The sequence below is a fragment of the Montipora foliosa genome, chromosome 5, assembly GCF_036669935.1.
Source record: "Montipora foliosa isolate CH-2021 chromosome 5, ASM3666993v2, whole genome shotgun sequence".
In the NCBI taxonomy this organism is placed as follows: Eukaryota; Metazoa; Cnidaria; class Anthozoa; order Scleractinia; family Acroporidae; genus Montipora; species Montipora foliosa.
In genome coordinates, this window is record NC_090873.1 from 3,771,027 (window position 1) to 3,790,326 (window position 19,300).

At 39.8% G+C, this 19,300-nt stretch overlaps 1 protein-coding gene across 15 annotated transcripts in view; it reads left to right on the plus strand.

Annotated features, from left to right (window-relative positions):
* The first annotated feature begins 10 nt into the window (after positions 1–10).
* The window catches only part of LOC138003408 (RCC1-like G exchanging factor-like protein), a 24,639-nt gene continuing 5,349 nt past the window's right edge, over positions 11–19,300 (plus strand). The window contains exons 1-15 of one of the 15 annotated variants that reach the window (XR_011123529.1): positions 33–60; positions 455–532; positions 781–933; positions 2,076–2,191; positions 2,818–2,944; positions 3,362–3,493; positions 4,656–4,765; positions 4,949–5,033; positions 5,306–5,416; positions 6,698–6,768; positions 8,487–8,577; positions 10,459–10,614; positions 12,427–13,212; positions 15,248–18,203; positions 19,280–19,300. The exon at positions 19,280–19,300 is cut by the window's right edge and continues 989 nt beyond it. Coding sequence is in view for 5 of the 15 variants with exons in the window: in XM_068849465.1 (XP_068705566.1) it covers positions 846–933; positions 2,073–2,191; positions 2,815–2,944; positions 3,362–3,493; positions 4,656–4,765; positions 4,949–5,033; positions 5,306–5,416; positions 6,698–6,768; positions 8,487–8,577; positions 10,459–10,614; positions 12,292–12,308 (1,110 nt within the window). In the remaining 10 variants the exon portion in view is untranslated. The other 14 variants (XR_011123530.1, XR_011123531.1, XR_011123522.1 and 11 more) reach the window with 14 other exon arrangements.

The following is a 19,300-nucleotide window of genomic DNA, read 5'->3' on the forward strand; positions in this document are numbered from 1 at the left end:
AACCACAACTCTCTGCGAGTGGCGTCTGAGTAGGGCCTGACTGTGATTGCTAATCAGAAGGTGAGAGCTTGAAAGCAGTTACTTTCTGAATAATAAAATTGTACTACTTTAGTAAGTTTTTTCCGTTTAAAGTTTAAGTTTTAGGTTTCTTTTTTGCTTTGAAGGGTTTTATAAGCTGATATTAGTAGTTCTGACTGGTGAAACGCTAAATATGGTCGATGTTGATCTCTTATGACTGTGCAAAGCATAAAATGCACAAAATGTATGTTTTAACAGCTGACAGATGAATGCTGGAACCTTTCGTCTTAATATTCGAAGGCTTGAATGTTAGAAAATGGTGAATATCTGATTGATGTCTTGTGGAGTATCACTACTGATCGTGCAACTGCCACGGTTCCTTCAATAATAATAGTAATAATTGCAACATGTATGTAGTTTTAATTCGCTTTTTCAGGGTTAGCTGGCAAAAATTTGGAGCACAAATCAGTCAATCATGAACATCTATGGCCGAGGAATAATTTATGCTAAGTTGGTGCGTGTAACTTGTACTGTTGCATTTTTTTTGTCGGTATGCAATATGCCGTACAAAATAGAACAGTATCCTGACTTTGTATATGCTAACCACCCTTATAAACCATTTGTTTCAGAATGGCAATGTTTTTTCTGCTTAAAAAAAAGAATCATTTTTATAGTTTAGAGGCCACAAGCTTTAGGAAAAAGTACAGTATTGTTTTTGTCTCTTGTTTATTATTTTCTTTATGGATCATTTTACAACTACAGAGCTCTGTTTTGAGAAAAATGACACTCTTAATACTCTGGAAGTACATATAGCATCTGGGCATCCAATGAACGCTGTGTGTTGTAGATGGATCAACAGATCTCTGACGAATCCAAAGTGTACTCTGAAGCTGTGTGGTGTACACAGAACTCAAGGTTGGTTGCATCTCATTAATAATGATAATAATAATAATGATGATGATGATGATGATGATGATGATGATGATGATGATGATGATGATGATGATGATGATGATGATGATGATGATGATGATGATGATGATGATGATGATGATGATGATGATGATGATAGTAATAACTTTATTACCCTGTCAGGTAAAATAGGAGTTTCTCACTAAGTATTAAAGGAAACCTATTTGAGTTAAAAACTAATAGAACCCCTATTAAATTATTCCCTATATAATCTCTCTATAATCTCACCCACAAACTTAAAAATAATTACAATTTCCATTCATTACAAAGAGTGCAGTTAATACAATTTTTAGGTAAGATATGTTTTTGGAAAGAAAGCTTGCTCTCATGTAGTTGTGGCCAAACATCTAGGGTTGTAATTAAAAGGCTTTGCTGTAAAGAGCTGTGTGTGAGAAGTATTACCTGTGTTGATTGCAGTTCAAATCTTTTCTTGGTTTAAAATTTCTCAAACCAGTTCAAAAGAAGATTTATGTTATTGAAAGAAATTGTGTATCGATATGGAGAAATAAGTAGAAAGTGTTTCTCAATCAACAGTTTTTGTCCAGGATTGTAGCTCAATTATGCAGTTCTTAGCTGAACGGGTAAAACACTAATCCTAGAACTCTGAATTCTTTTTCAGTTTTTCTGTCACCCATTTCCAAACAACTAAGCATAAAAATGGTGAATCTATTTGGTTTAATAGCTCTCCCAACGATGGTTGGGCCATTGACATCACTATAATTCAGTACATGTACACTTGGCTTCTTTAGAGATACCAAAAAATGCAATATTTAACTTACTATACCTATTCAGATGATGTACATAAATTTTCAACATCAATGGGAGTTAGAGAATAATTATAATAATTGTTATTATCGTAGCTGCCAATTTTAGATTGTCTTTTTACAAAAGATGTTGCAGTTATTATCAGAGCATCTAAGTTAATTAGCTGCAAGGAACTGCGCTGGTTCAGTTGGAATCTATTTTGCTTCCCCTTGCTAACACTGTTCAACATTTGGAGAGGTTTTTTCTCCACTTCACTTAGCCTAAGTCCTACCTGCTTTTATTGAAGGGCAGTAATATCTGCTGAACTTTTTTGCTAGCAGCTTTCTCCCATTTCTCTTCTGTGGCCTATGTTTGGGGAGCCGGTGATGGAGGACAGCTGGGGACTGGAAGCCAGGAGTCCAGTCCTCTACCAGTCAAATTTTCTGTCACTGAAGAAGTAAGTTGTACATGTACATTATGTGGGCAGTTTTAGAAACCAGAAAAATTGTACTAACAGTAGAACTGGCAAAGTTGTCTATTAGCCAATTAAGTTGTGTAAGAGGTAATATATTATACATGCATATACAGGTATAAATAAATATTAACTGTAATTCATGTGCTTCTCACTATTGAGTTCAGACTTGTAAATCAGCCAATTTGAAAATGAAAGTATTGATTCTTTATTTTTCAATTTAAAATTGGCTAACACACAAGTCTGAACTTTGCAGTGGATCCTTGGCTGGTATTTTTTGCAGGTCACAGGCCAAAAGTCACAGGTCACAGGTCACAGGTCACAGGAAATTGGTTTACCAATACTGAAAGTATCCTAAACATTCATAAAAGCTAACCTTTGGACTAAAAACTTTTGTTTAGGCCTAATTACATGTAGGCCTAAGGTTAGCTATTATAAATGTTTAGAATACTTTCTATATTGGTAAAGCAATGACCTGTGACCTGTTACCTGTGGCCTGTGACCTGTAAAAAATACCAGCCGGTGGATCCTTCAATCTTTGAGCAATGCAAGCATAATTATTTGTTTTGATCCTCCTTGTATGTGCATTGATCTTCTCAAATGAAAAGCAGATTTGCCAAGTGGGATGTGGGTTTGGTTTCACACTAGCTGCTAATGCCAAAGGCAACAGGATCTGGACAGCTGGACTGAATACATTTTCTCAGTTGGGAAGACAACTGACTGGAGGGAAGCACAATGGTGAGTTTACGTGAAATTTTGTGAGGTCAGTCTGTACCAGGGTGACATCCAACAGGTATATTGTATTTAATTTACTGTTCATAATTTTTTTATTGATAAATTGTTTACTTAAATTTTGAGTATAGTCTATCCTTGCGGTAGAGTGCTTGATGCGTTTCGCAGAGCGTAGTATACGTATATCTGAGGATTGAACTAATCAATAAGACATAACTTCTTCTGTGACTGAGTTTCACGCTTACGTGATCATCAGACAGACTTTAAAGTCTGTCTGATGATCCATTGAGGGACAGATTAAAGTCTGTCTGCTGATCGCGTTAGCATGAAACTCAGAGTCACAGAAGAAGTTATGTCTTATTGATTAGTTCAATCCTCAGATGTACCTAAATTGTTTACTTAGTTATTTCTGTATTCAAATAGATCCTTCTTTATTGCAAGACATTGGTGTATCTCCAGAAGCAGTGGACTTATCCACAAGATTGCCTTCAGCCAGAATTTTGCAGATATCTTGCGGAAGATCACACTCTGCAGTATTGATGGATAATGGGACAGGTACAGTCACTGTGAGATAATTGAATGTCAGTCCATGGAGGCCAGCCATGCATCATTTTGTTTCCTGTATCCCTCAATGGATCTCTCTGAGCTTACCATCCATCTTCATAAGAGGCAATTAAACCATCCTTCGTAGTCGCATAATAACTGGATTCATGAAGGCAATAATTAACATTCCTCTGTGACAAGTTGTAAAAGTTGACAATACGAAGGAGAGTGGACTCTGTCAGTACCATCTCAGGACGTAGAATTTTTTTATCATGGTTTTAAAAGTAATGGCCAGGGCTTATACATTTTTCCATAATTATACATGTTGCATGTCGATAAATTTGGAAGGACTTTTAATATTCACATAACCACTTCACAAGTGCATTTATAACAACAACGTCAAATGTATTGTAGTGCTTGGACACTAATTTGAGACACTGAAAAAAAATCAAATGAAGTCAAATCAACTCTTACCAAATGATACACTGTAGGTTGGTTTTTGGAGGAGAGGGGAAAACCAGAATCCCTGGCGAAAATCCTCTCGCAGAAGAGTAGAGAACCAACAAACTCAACCTGTGTGACGCTGACTCTGAGAATCAAACCTGGGTCACATTAGTGAGGGGGGGGGGGGGGGGGGTGAGTACTCTCACTACTGCATCTTCCCCGGTCCCCCTTAGTTAATAGTTAAGAAGTAAAAAAAAAACGTTCTCTGGTTAAAAAAGATTAAACACATAAGCTTTTGGCTATCAGTCTATAGCCTTTAATGTTAAAGGCGATAGACTGATAGCCGAAAACTTCAATATGTCCTATCCTGGTTACAGCTCTATTTTTACTAGATACATACCAATGGCCTGATGAACTTGAGTTAATATTTAGCAGTTGTGCCCTTTATTGGAAGTGTCAATGATAGCTACAGTATAAGGCCACCTTCTATAGACGTCTTTGCAGCTACGGTGGCCATTTTGATTTCTATTGTTTCAAATAGCTATTATGGGATGCCCAGGAGGCAAATACATTTTAATTTGCCCCCTGAGCATCCCATGATGTCTTTCGAAACAATAGAAATCAAAATGGCCGCCTTATCTGCAAAAAGGTTTAATATGTGCCCTCTTTGAAAATTACCATTAAATAGTAATTTTGTGAAGACAGCGTGAAATTCAATTTTATTGTACAGTTTTCACCTTTGGAGGACACTATCAAGGCCAGTGTGGGCTTGAAAATCTTGAGGTAACATTTATCAAGAAGCTGACTGAGATACCAAGCATCCTGGGCAACATTAAACAGGTAAATATTACTGGTAAACCATCCTCGTTTCCAGGGTCTCCATTGTCGTTAAAGAGGCCCTGCGAACGAGGTTGGTAAATAACTCCAATGAAGAATTACATCATTGAACAGGTGTGAAATGTTTGAAAGAAACTTCTTAAACAGCATAAGGAATAATTAACTTTGTTTCCTCTTAACGTGCAGATTGCTTGTGGATTTGATCACACCCTTTTGCTGACAAGTGATGGCAAAGTGTTTTCCTGTGGCTGGGGTGCAGATGGACAGACTGGTGAGTCTGTGGCGCAAGATAAATGGCTGACTGTCTGAGTGCTTGACTGATCACTGGCATCTGTCTTCCACAACCCCTTCCTGTTGCTTTCAATGCCCCTTGTCATGTGTTCACAATGTGTTCACAACTGTCCTCCTCTCCTTGAGTACAATTTTTTGACTTGCCCCATTCCTCTGTTAGCCTCGTTACCCAAAAATATCGCCTGATAATTCTTACCAAAATTCTCCTGCTTTGCAGGCAATAGTGTAGTTATATTTGTTGTTTCTTGACAGGTTTGGCTCATTTCAAAGACGAAGCATCATTTAGACTACTTGAAGGAGCACTGAAAGATGTGAAAATTAAACAAGTGTCTACCTCCGCAGACTGTTGTTTAGCTCTTTCAGGTATTTGCATAAATTGTTCACAAGCTGGAGAGATGTAGCATTGTGTTTACGGGAAATTGGAAGGCGTCAGGCTGAGATTTGCATTTTGCCAAAAATCAAAGAGCCTTGTGTGATTTTAACTCAATTCTTGCCTGTTATTTACAGATATCAAGACTAGTAACTTTGCAGAATAGAATAAGAAATTTATGAGAATAAGAATAAGAGAATTTTCATGGAGGGTTTAAACTGCAGGTTGCAGGTGATCATTGTTATACCATAACTGAAACAACCCAAATCTTTATTAATGCTAACGTTAGGCCTATGCTAAATAAATGATGTTTAAGCCTAAGGGTAGCATTTTTGTGAAGGTTTGGGTTGGTGAAACAATGAACTGCAACCTGCAGTTTACACGTGCACCCTACGGGATTTTCATGCTGTTATGGACCGAAAGGCAACAGGCTGTCGTCTGCTATTTCACGTACGCGCGAGGCTAAATCTCTCTGATCTTGCATTTACCCACACTTACATCTATGTCCAGGATTACAAAGCAATGAAATAAAAACAGACCTCATGAAAGCCAAGACAAATTTCGCTTGAAGTTACGACCACGTACTACTTACTCTGTACGATGCGATTTTGGAGAATTTCGTCGCCCCTGAACATCCAAGTTATTTACCGCCAGAAAAGCAAATGCAAACAACATATTCGATAACTTTTCTGCGAAAATGTGTAACTTTTGTTGTCCTCATGAATAGGCTAAAGAGCCCGTAATTAAATGCTTATTGAGTGAGTTTAGGTCGGGCCGGACAGGAAGATATTTGGCCCTCGGTCATGGCCATGGCACATTGAACTCGCTGTGCACGGTCCTTACGCCCGTCCGGCCCTCCCACTCAGGTCAGTAAGTACATATTCTGTGTAAAACTAAGATAAGATGGAAATGTATAGATTTTTATGTTAATTGATCTTTAATTTCAGCAAAAATAGAGCGGTTTTCAAATGTGTCGTAAAACCAAAACCAAAGTAATTACTTTGGCCAATCAAAAAAGAACGGAGGCATTCCAGTAAACCAATCAAAACTCGAAGTAATTACTTGTAGCCGACACAAGGCGCGGGAAAATGTGCATGTGCAAGCCACGATTGGTTTTGGTTTCACTTCTGATTGGTTGAAAAAGCGGCGCGAGAACTTTGACCCAATCACTGAGTGTAGTAATGCAAAACCAAAGTAATTTGCTAATTAATTCGACACTCAATTGAAAACCGCTCCAATAAGTATTTAAATCTAATTATTTTTAATTATTACAGTCGAAGGGGAAGTATTTGCATGGGGCAACAATGAATACAATCAATTGGCGGTCACAAGTGATGAAGAACAAGTGAGTCTCTTTTCATACAATACAATACAATACAATACTTTATTAACAGTCCCCAAGGGGGCTTTTCAGTGATAATGTACGATTAAAAATTAAGTATATAAAATATAAAAATATACTATAATTGTAAAAAAGTTAAATGTAACATGTATAAGTATGTATTAACTAATTAAAAATTCATTTAAAAGATATTTCCTTAATTTAATTTTAAAACCTGCAACATTTTTACAAAGTTTTATATCAGTAGGCAAATTGTTCCATATATTAACAACACGATATGAGAATGATCTTTGACCTGTAGTGGTCTTATTGTGAATTTCTAGTGTTTCTTTTACTAACATCCCCTCTGCAAATAAACTTATTACATAAATACATTTTTTCATAACACCAAGCCTACAAGTATTTTTCCCCAATAGATTGGGTTTAGGCTGGTAACAAAGACCTAAGTGATTTGCAAGTTTCTGGACAATCTTCGTCTCCAAAAAGACAACCACGAAGCAGAGTTTTTATTTGAAGAGCTATTTTTTTAGCACTCCTACTAGAGACGTCCTCCATTAATTTTTTTGTCTGAAAAAAACACACACACACACACACGAATCCAAGGGATGGCGTAGTGGTGAGAGCAATAGCTCGGGTTCGATTCCCAGACTCAGCGTCATGTGTGGGTTGAGTTTGTTGGTTCTCCACTCTGCACGTGACTTTTCCAGCGGATAAAATTGTCGGACCATTGAAAAACTGAGCCCTGAAGCATATAACTGAAGCTAAATGGGACGAATGCAAAAGCTAAAGAAATGGATCGCAAATTCGAAGATCTTCTTTCGACAATAGAACACATTATGCATGGGAGGACGTCTAAACTGTTTCACCTTTTCTTCTGTTCTACCATTGGCGCAGTTTCCATTTTGGAAACGAACGAAAGGAAAGAAAAGGAACTTTACTCGAGTGTTTAGTCTTCTAGCGCTGGAGCATTAATTAGGGACACTTTGAAACTGAATCAACAATTAACGCAAATCAAATCAAATGTTGCTTTTTGAGAAGAGGGGAAAACCGGAGTACCCGGAGAAAAACCTCTCATTTCTTATGTGGCAAGTAATTATAGCGATACTCACTGTTACGTCACCTGTTGTTATTAATGTGCCAACCAGAGACCTATTGGCTGTCGAAACAAAGGATTCTTTTTTTCTGTGGTTGGCAAAATTTAGATATCAAAAAGAATTGTTTAAAAACAGTGAAGTCTCCTATAGCTAGCGGAATTTGGTTTTACATATGAAAGGTTACCATTCAAAGTTTGCTGATGGGAGACGAACATTACGAACATTCACCAAGCGGAGAAGTATCTAATCGCTCAAAAAACGATGCCATATAATAAACAACTTACTAACCTCACTTGCTCGGGACCTTATACGTACAGGGAAATATTGGCCCTCGCTCGTTTTTGTACGGGCCTTGCTTGCGCTCGGTCCATAGTGCCACAACCTCGGGCCAATATTCCCCAGTACGGACTTCGAGCTCGGTTAGGAAGAGGTTAATCCCGACAGTTTCCATCTGTGCAAAGATTTTTGTATTTAAATGATGAAATGATATATCAAATGAACCACTTGATTTTTCTATTTGCTCACATAGTCGTGAACATGACCACTCTAAGCACATTCGAAACTCACCTCCCAGTATGCTAACCGCATTTTTGTTGATTAAAAATTTGTATATGCATTTGTTTATAGTTAGCGGTTCCCACAGAAGCTTCCTTGTTGAAAATTTTACCAGAGATTAAGCAAGTTTCGGCTGGTGGTTCTAACTGTGTTGCTCTCACCGGTAAGTAAAAAAAACAGCGCCTTTTCCAGAACTCATTTAATCCGCAGTTTGTGGGTTCAGTCCCATCTTAGTTAGGGCTTTACTCTGTCATTGTGTGGCCCAGTTTTTATTGGTCGGTACTTAAAACGAGTTATGAAAAAAAATTTTATCTAGTAGAACTTGAGTTACTCCTAAAAATGGTTTTGGAGGGAAAAACCATTTCATTGGATGTGCGAGGAAACGAATCTTATTCGTATTCCAACGATCTGGGTTGGTGACCGAGCTAATTTTCGAGATACCGCTGACCACATCTAAATCTGTTTTCCATTCTTCATTCCGGTGATCCGTTTTGACCTATCAGCTGTATCGTTGCCATGGCAACATATTGGGACTCGCGGACACCCTTAAAAAATTGCCTGACAATAGAATTAGCATAATCCTTTCCCATTTGAAGTCCGATATGACCTTTGGAACGGCCCTTTGTAGACCAACTAGTCTTGTGTGTTTGAATCAGTATTGTATAAGAAAGGTTAGCTTTTAGTTAACCACAAGTGAGGTTGTTTGCAATCAACCTCTGAGGACACAGTTAACAGTGGCTAAAGATGAGGAACAAAAGAATAATGAGACAATAGTGTTTGTGACATCCAACATGGCGACCATGTCGTAACGTGCAAACCGCATATTTAACCTACTTATCGTCTTACTGTACTTTTTTTTGCGTTCAAGAAGAAGAATGCATACTAATCATGTCGTTTGTCGAAATCAGACACAGGTATCGATTGATGCCATTCGTGTTCACATTTTGGGCGCCATGTTGGGACATCAAGCTATGTATCTGGAGAACTTCACCTTAATCTCACAAGCATTCAGAATGGGTGCCGGTTCATTACTGTAACCAAACATCTCTGGAGGACATTTGCTATCCATTTGCAAGAACCCAAAACCAAATGGAGTTGACAAAACTGACAGTTTCTGTAGAATTTTTCATAGGTGCTCTACAGTCGAACGCATTCCACTAATGTCAGGAGCTCATCAAATGGAACATCTATCTCCACTAATAGCCCTTTTCACGGTTAGCTTTTCTCATTTGCATTACAATGTAATCTAACGTGGATGCGAGGCAATTTCGGGTTAAAACTACTAAATAGCCCGAAAATACCTCACATTACATTGTAATGCAAATGACAAAAACTAACCGTGAAAAGGGCTATTCCCTTAGTCAACCCTTTCCGTGGGCGTAGCCAGAATTTTTCAAAAGGAAGGGGGGGGGGGGGGGTGGGTCACACTGTGTCAAACAGAGGGTACTCGCGTTTTCGCAACCGGAATATTGTAGGTTGTTTGCGAAAAAATGGCTTACAAAAGGGAGGTCACGGGCACCCCAGCCCCCCACCCCTCCCCTAGCTACGCTCTTGCTTTCCCGAGTAAATTTTATTTTTAGGAACAGGTTTTTCCCGCGAAAAGTATCACAATTTCCTTGACCCTGAGATAGCTCTGTTTTCATTGGCTTTTACAACAGTACGCATGCTCAATCTCTCAAGGGAGGCTTCCAATAAGTAGATCTACTCGAGAAAGGGTTGACTCTTAGACCTCTCTCCTCCGCAGAGGCTCAAGGAGGTGAATCCGCTGAGCGAGGTACACGCGGGCGTAAAAAAGTGAGTTGGCGAGAAAGGGAGCCCGCTCGATTGATCTCTCTTTTCTTGCGCCTGCACTCGCCTTGCACAGCGGACACATCCTAACGCCTTACCGATCACAGCCGATCGAAGCCGATCACCTTTCCGATAACCGAACCTCTGCGAAGGAGAGAGCTCCTAGACTGCCTATAGGAGATACAGGCTCCCCTTGATGATTCTCTGCTAATGTATGATAAGTTCTTGTTTAAAAGTAATGTTTTGTGTTTTACAGCCTCCGGAGAGCTTTACAGTTGGGGATATGGTGTCCTTGGACACGGCCGAGAAGTATCCTTCACTAAAACTCCACAGAAAATACAAACGTTCGATGACATCGACGAAGTTGTCAGTAAAGTGTCCTGTGGTCCAGATTACGCGGCTGTTATGACAGGTTAGTGTCCTGCGTCTTTAGAGTAATTGGAAAATTGTTTTTATTGATTCCATTCGTCGCCATGTTTCTTTTTTTCCGATTTCAAAAGAATGTAGAACAAAAGGATTGACCAAAATGTGTTTGAATCAAGTTATGCGATCGTGCACGAATGTCAAAACTTTTCAAGTTCGCACACAATTTTGTCTTGGCCATTAGTCGCCCAAAAATGTTTGTGCATTAAAACAGTCGCTTAAAGGATTCAGTTTGGTCATTGATTGGCGGCTACCATCAACCGAAAGCGTCCTCTGGATTTTTAATGTGTTACTCAAGATAGAGTACTCAAGACGTAATCACGAGTTACTCAAGATGTTTAAAGTTTCGCCAGCAAATTTCGCCAGGGCATTTCACTGACGCCAAGATAGAAACCGGTTTCCGCCATAAGTGTGGTTTGACCATTCGCGAAAAAGGCCCTTCCCCCGTTCAAGCGGTAGGCAGTCCGTAAATTCCTAGTAACTTCTTCGGGTACTGGTGGAGGAAATTTTAATTAAGTTCAACTATTTCTCCTACTATTGCTTCGTAAAATTTCCACGATTTAAGTGGGCTTAAGGATCGGGGCTACCATTGACTAGGGCATTATTGTTGAGTCAAAGCGATACAGTGCCTCTCTCCACCGCAGAGACACGCAAGAGAAGGCCGCTGACCTAACTTTGTCCTGTGAGCCTTCCCACACCTTGGTAAGCGACTTCTTCGGAGGAGGGAGGGGCAATGCGTTAAAGCTCAATATTGTCGACAATTCGTGGGAACTTTCGTGATGCTCCGGTGCCTCGTGTCGACAAAGGTCACAGCTTGTCATTAAAACGTTACAGCAAACGATTGAGAGGATGACTTCCAGGTTGCAATTTTAAACTTGCCTTAAGGGCCTGGGTAAACTAGGAAACATTGTTGCGGAAACATATTTTCCGTCCGGCAAGCAAAAATGTTTTTGAGCTGGTTCAAAAACACTTTTTTGCCTCCGTGAAGCAAGATTTGCGTCCGCAACTATGTTTCTAAGGCGGTCAAGCTGGAAAACATTTGCGCCCGCGACAATATTGCCGCAGCAATGTTTCCCAGTTTAGCCAGGCCCTTAAGGCCATGTTACACGAGGCAATTATGCTTGCAAGTCGCATCGCAACAAACGTTGCGTTGCAAGTTGCGAGAAAAAATTCACGTGTAACACCCAATTTTGCAACTGCAATTGTTGCGTTGCGAGTTGTATCTACTTTTCGCAACGTTGCGAGACAAATTGCTTGCGTGTGACATCCCCTCTGCAACTCGCAACGGAATTTTGTCAGAATGGGCCAATCAGAGCTCATCTTTCGGCGACTTAGCGCGTCCGCCATCTTGTTTGTTATTGTACGCGTTGCAAGTTGCGAAAGAAGTTGCCAACGTGTAACATACCCTCTGCAACTTGAGAGGTTTTTTATTCGTCATCGTTGCGTTGCGAGTTGCAAGACACTTTTAATAAACGTCTATCTATCTATCTATCTATCTATCTATCTATCTATCTATCTATCTATCTATCTATCTATCTATCTAGAGTCTAACGGGCTCACAACTGTCAAGATGTTAATTATAGTCGCTTTGAGGTAACAAAAACGGAACTATATAGTTGGAGCAACTCGCTTGGTGTTCTTACATCGGTTCCTTTTGCTGTTATAGTCGTTCTGGTTTGTTAGTTTCCGAGAGAAGAAATTTCGTGATGTTCTCTTTCCACGCGTCATGAGCAACCTCTCCGAACTGTTCGGCAAAATTGATGTGCAGTGATCATAATGCATAATTGATTGCTCTCCACAGTTGCTCTTGACAACAATAACGTCATTTGCCTTTGCCTTTTTTGGCATTGTTTGCAAATAAAGCAGCAGGAATATCTATATTGGGCCCCTTCCGCCAGGGACCCGCCGCCGAATGTCATCACAGATTTTGGAGACTGCTGTCAACAAACTTCGACAAGCTTACAAAGCTGTTCTTCTTCAGATCTCTTACAATTTGGAGAAAGCACAGCTTCAACAGCTTCGTTTCTACTATTCCGAATTCCTTGCGATGCAAGATGATGAAGCACTGAGCATTTTTTACTCACTGCAAGATGCCGACTGGCTTTCATGGGTAGACGTAACTTTCTTAAAGGAAGGATTGCGTGCAATACAAAGATTAGATCTTGTACAGGAATTGACCGCCTTTGAAATAAAGAGGAATCTGACAATTCTGCTTGGTTTCTACGCAAGGAAAAGACAAGGTTTGGACTCTTGCTGTTGGCTCTCTGCCTCGGTGAGATCGATCGGTGAATATTTGGTGAATCTTACGATGGAACTGCATCGAAATCGATTGGATTTCACTAGTGGTATTAGATCGATAGTGGAATCGAAGAAGAGTGTCAAAAAGGTGTGGGTCGAGTTTGAAGAGAACGTCGAACGTGAACTGTCTTTGCCATGGGGAAAACTGACTTCCCTAGTTCTTATCTTTGGAGAAATTCTTGCCTTCGCTTTGATGGACGAAGAAGATCGCTGCAAGGACGTGATAGAGCAACTGCTTTCGACTGTCGCAGAAGGCCTCAGTTATCGGATGATGAAGATTGGAGGTTGGGTAAGTTAATAATGAAGCTTAGCTCAACTTAGATGCACGAAAGTGATCGCCATCAAAATTTGTTATAGTCCCACGTGACCTTAATTGCATTAAAGCGAAAGCAACAGACTAAGGCGGAAGTTACTGTTTTTCCCTAAGCAATTATCTCTGGTAAGTCAGCACAAAGGTTACTCTTTATATGAATACTGAATCAGAAAAAGGAGAAATCTTTAAGACTTCAACTGTCATGAGGTGACGAGACAGTAACGAAGAAGACTCGTTACGAAGCCGGAAACTTTTGATCAATGGACCATTTCCGAGTTGCTGTTTGTCTCGGTTTCGAAGTAAGTCTTGGTGCTCAACTATTGATAGGGAAATGAGTTTGATTTGCATAAGAATACGCAACTCATTTCCATTTGAATGGTTGTGCACCAGGACTCGCTTTGAAACTGAAGCATGCAGCAACTCGGAAATGAGGCCCTCCCAGAGGTTTTGGGGAACAAGGGAACATGGCTAATTTGAACTGGGAAACAGGGTAACAGGGTAACAATGTCAAAGTATTTTAGGGATCAAGGGAACAAAAATAATTGAAAACAATTGTAGGGATCAAAAAGTTGGGAACAAGTTTGATAGTAATTTGGGGAACAAGGAAACACAAGCAAATATTTAAAGGGAACAAGGAAACAAGGACCCCCCGCCCCCTGGGAGGCCTTGGAAATGGGCTTTTGTTTGACTTTCCATGGCTACACTGATACCTGCTGATAACTTCATCATTTAAAGTCCAACTACTGTCAGTCAAGGCCATTATACTTAGGTCACACAATGTCCGGTAGACGTAGTTTATTGTTGGAGTAATCTGGTAGTAAAATGACTTAAAATAGCGGGAGTCAGAGCAAGTTGTAATTCACGTGTCCTAACCGTGATCAACCGTGTCGTGCATGTGCTAAAACCCGAAACACTGGAAACAAGAAACAACGAAACGAAACCAACGAGACAAAACTACCGAATCGTCTGGGAACGCCGAACCAAAACACAGGAACGACCGAAACAAGGCAAAATGCCTCGTTGAAGCGGCTAAAATCCCGAAAACCGTGAGAGAAGTATTTTATTTGTGTAGTCTTGCGTGACACATGACTGTCGCATTAGACGTGTTGTCATCACATGTGCATAGCCCGTGGAGCTTACGTAGGAGCCCGTTTCCCCAAGTCCCAGTCCAATTCCACCTTGAAAATGATTTAATTCACGTTAAATCAAGGCAGTCTTTACGAATAGCTTGACCGGGGGTGGGAAGGGCGGAGAATTGAGAAGAGGAGTGTCGGTTGTCTCCATTTCAAGGTAACTGGAGCCTCAAAGTCACCATTAAGTCACTTCCTTTAAAAGGAAATTAAACGACCTACATTAATACCGTACAACAAATATAGCGGACACTTACGATTTATTACTTTCCTATTAATCCTTCAAGTAGACCACTCCTTTCTTCTTTCTTTGGCTCCTTTCTTCCTCCAGTACATCCACGAGATGAAATCATGTGGTTGGGGATAAACTGAGTTCGAGGGACGTACATGTCTTGTTAACCAAACGCGAGGGCCGTACAGGAAGAATATCGGTCCTAGGCCTTGACAACACGGACCGAGCGAAGCGAGGTCTGTACAGAAAAGACTGAGGGCCAATATTCTCACAGTACGGTCCCGAGGAAGCTTGGTTAATGAGCTGTTACAGGACTGTCGTTTTGGGAATCATGAGTAGACTGCATGAACTGGCTTCGTTCTGATCGGAAGCAGGAGCCGAGTTATCGGTAATAAAATCCAATACATGCCTTTTAAAAAGATGCAAAATTTGCTTCGGAGGTCGCGAAATTAGCGTTCAGACCGCGCAGGACTAGCAATTAGTAAACATGATTGGCTGATTTTAGTTACTGGCCCTCCAAACTGTTTGAATCGTGCAATAATTTAAGTTACGGCCCACATTTGTATTTTGAAAGTGTTTTTAAAGGAAGTTCAAACTAATATACTAACCCTAGTAAGGTGTCAGACTCAACTTTTTCGTTTCTTTTCAGGACGAGTTTTGCGACCACGTGGAGGAGATTAACAACTTGGTTTACCAACAGCAAACTCCTCAGCCCGATCCTGACAGTTTGCTCGTAAAGCACAAGATCGCTGAATTGGTTCGACAGATGAAGGAATCCACTTGTTTTTCGTAGATAAGATTAAATTCCTATAAGTAAGGGATTCTTAAAACTTTTAACGATAAAAATCAACGGTAAAAGACGACGGTTCGACCGTACTTAGGTGATTATCAAGTAAATGGTCATATGCATATATGTGCATATAAGAAGTATATGTTGGTTTCACAAGGCGCCATCTGCACCAAAGTGTTGAAGGACACAAAAACTCTTCTTCATCAATTGGCGAGCATTTTCGCTGCAAACATTCTTTGGCTCCAAAAGATCTTACAAAGAATTTTAGTTTTTTAATGAAGTGCACGAACAAATTTGACTGCCTCGTCTATGAAATGTGTTTTTATTCATTAGTTACAATGTGCAATCGGACTCAATTCGTGCTAAGGTTTTCAATAAGCTTTTATTAGTTTTTTTTGTCTTTGCATGTTCTTTATTGTCCGGTTGCACCTGCAAATCTTTTTATACCTCTTATATGCATATATATTCACTGTTTCAATTCCTGGCCGAAAAAAAAGGAAAAAAAAAACGACAGCGAGAAACGCTGTCCGTTTCACTATGGCACACAAGGAAAACTCTTTGAAGACATTAGAAATTCCTGAACAAAAAAAACGGAAAAAAAAACGACAGCGAGAAACGCTGTCCGTTTCGGTATGGCACACAAGGAAAACTCTCTGAAAATATCAGAAATTCCTGAACAAAAAAACCGAGAAAAAAACGACAGCGAGAAACGCTGTCCGTTTCGGTATGGCACACAAGGAATACTCTCTGAAGATATCAGAAATTCCTGAACAAAAAAACCGAAAAAAAAACGACAGCGAAAAACGCTGTCCGTTTCGGTATGGCACACAAGGAAAACTCTCTGAAGATATCAGAAATTCCTGAACAAAAAAACCGAAAAAAAAAACGACAGCGAGAAACGCTGTCCGTTTCGGTATGGCACACAAGGAAAACTCTCTGAAGATATCAGAAATTCCTTAACATAAAAACCGAAAAAAAAAAAACAGCGAGAAACGCTGTCCGTTTCGGCATGGCACACAAGGAAAACTCTCTGAAGATATCAGAAATTCCTGAACAAAAAAACCGAAAAAAAAAAAACGGCAGTGAGAAACGCTGTCCGTTTCGGCATGGCACACAAGGAAAACTCTCTGAAGATATCAGAAATTCCTTAACATAAAAACCGAAAAAAAAAAACAGCGAGAAACGCTGTCAGTTTCGGCATGGCACACAAGGAAAACTCTCTGAAGATATCAGAAATTCCTTAACATAAAAACCGAAAAAAAAAAAACAGCGAGAAACGCTGTCCATTTCGGCATGGCACACAAGGAAAACTCTCTGAAGATATCAGAAATTCCTTAACATAAAAACCGAAAAAAAAAAACAGCGAGAAACGCTGTCCGTTTCGCTATGACGGAGAAGGAAAAAATTCCGCAAACAACCATGAAGTGATAAAGTAAGGAAACACAAAGAAAACAAAGAAGTCTTTGTCTGTCATGGCGGTTCCTATCTATTCAAGAAGGAAGACAACAAAAGACAAGCACGATACTTAAACGTGTAATTTGAAAATTGTCAATAAAGGAATTGATGCATTTTAGAGAGTGTTGTAAATTTGTTGTTTACACCGCTTGCTCGAGTGAACGACCTGATACTTGCTGGTAATGCGTAAAGTGGGTAAACATTGCGTAATAAAATAACGTCATTAAACACTGGCAAACACCTTGGGGTGGAGGGGAGCTGAACTTGGTCGCAATAAGTTTCTTTGTAAGAACTGCTGTCTTTTTTCACGGGTTTAAACACGCCTAGAGAGAGGGACCATTCCGTTACACTTTCTCAATCAAACTGCACTTGTTTTCCCTCCCAGATGCAATTTCAAAAACGAGGCTGCTGAGCAGCCTGAGCTTGTTACTACAGATGACGTTCAAATGAAATGTGCTGTGAGCAGTCAAGCGTAATTTACGGCATAACATAGTTGACGGCGGGATGTCTGGCGTGAATTGAAACTGTAATACAGTTTTGGGTCACTCGGCTTGAAAATTTGAAATAGCACATACAATAGCTGGGGTCGCAATGCTATTTCTGTCCATTTGTGGTTGGGTGGTCCTTTTGTATCCAGTCCCACAGCCAGTAGTCCTATATTTATTTGGCGCATAGTTAATACACGGGAATGGTTATGAATCCCGACAAATTTCTTTGTTGTAGGTCTTTGTACTCTTTTTTGGCCTTGATCCTGCACAAGACACAATAGTTGTTTACTCCGTACTTAGAAACTAACCAATAGAAACTTGTTGGTTACGTAATTTATGCATATTGTATGAGCGCAAAACAAAAGATTGTGCACGGTCATAGACTTTCCAGCCTAAATCTTGGCATCTTTGTTTGTTCCTTTGATGTTTGCCGAGCTTCCAAACCAGTCCCCTCTATTAACTATGTTTGGCGTGACTCTCGACCACACTGGGTCAGAGTTTCAATGCTCTTCTGATTTCGGGGAAAATTCTTCTTTTTTTTTTGCCTATCTTTTCGATGATGTTCTTTGTTTTTCTCTCGATTGATTTTGTTCATGAGATGATAATATTGTTGTTAGCAACACAGCGGTCAAATGAGTGCGCATGTGCGAGGTTTAATCACTTCCGGTCTCTTTCTGGAACACACTACGGAAGGAACTGTGCGTGAGTTTGTGAATGAAATATTGCTGGGAATCTTTTTTTGGTGGATGAATCATTACCTAAATGACTTACCACGTATGATACCACGTATGACTGAAGACCTTTGCGGTAGTAAACGCAAAAAAGGGGATCCAGTTTGAGTAAAACTGCTTGCTTATTTTCATTGTGGTAAGGTGAGTAAAAAGTAAACAAAGGCATTACCCCGTAAACTAGGGGTGGAGAATGGTTCTTCAAAAACTCTGGGTCTCGCAAAATTTTAGTCGAATTTCGCGGGTCTCGCAGTCTCGTTTTTTGAGGGGTTATGTGCGTCTCGCAGTCTCGTTTTTTATATGAAGGTGTCAAACACTTTGAAGTCTCGGTCTCGCAATCTAAAAAGTCAAAATGTCTCGGGCTCGCAAAGAAAAACGCTGGTCTCGCCGTCTCGCAAAGTCTCGCATTTACCATTTGCCACCCCTTAAACTATTTCTGTTTCCTCGGCTCCAACTACGATTTACGTTTATTTTACTTTATTTGGTTTGGGAAAGACGAGCTACAATTCGATGTGGGCTAACGATCATTTTAGCGCGATATTTAAGACAATTTCAGGTAGATCTTTGACCACTGAATGCTCACTTCGTGGAAAACCTGATTACATGTGGTGAAATTAAGAAATTCTATGATCGAGAAGGAAACAAATGTTAAACTGCTTTTTAAACTTCTTTCGAATTCATCAACCAGTATACATAATTTTAGTGTCTTCAGTTCATCACGTGCCAAACCAGAATATATTCTGCAAAGATTTAAACATGTTAAGAGCCATAATAAATTTAAATACGTGTAGGAATAGCAAACTCAAACTCAGCCTATTAATATATATACATGTAAAGCGGAAATTAAGAAGGCAAACAGAAGAAATGGTGTACTGTCTAGTCCAAGGATTAATTTATAAATTAGGTCTTCTTAAATCTCAAACCCTGACTGAAGGAAATTGACCTTGTTTCATTCCAGACAAAATCCCTTCTCACCCCAAGTGGGCTCAATGTGAGGGCTAATGTGGCAGGAGGTCTAAAAAAGCCATAATCTGTTAAAAAAAATAGTTTCAGATGGATGAATTCAAATCAAAAAACCCTCTGTGAAATGGAAATAGTTGAATTGATTGAGGAGTATTTCACTAGTCACTAACAACATGGCACACTTCAAGAACATATTAAGTGCTTGGGATGATGCACTTAAACTATTTTAACTGCTTTCTCATGTCTTTTGGTTTCAGAGTGTGGATTTGATGAGGACG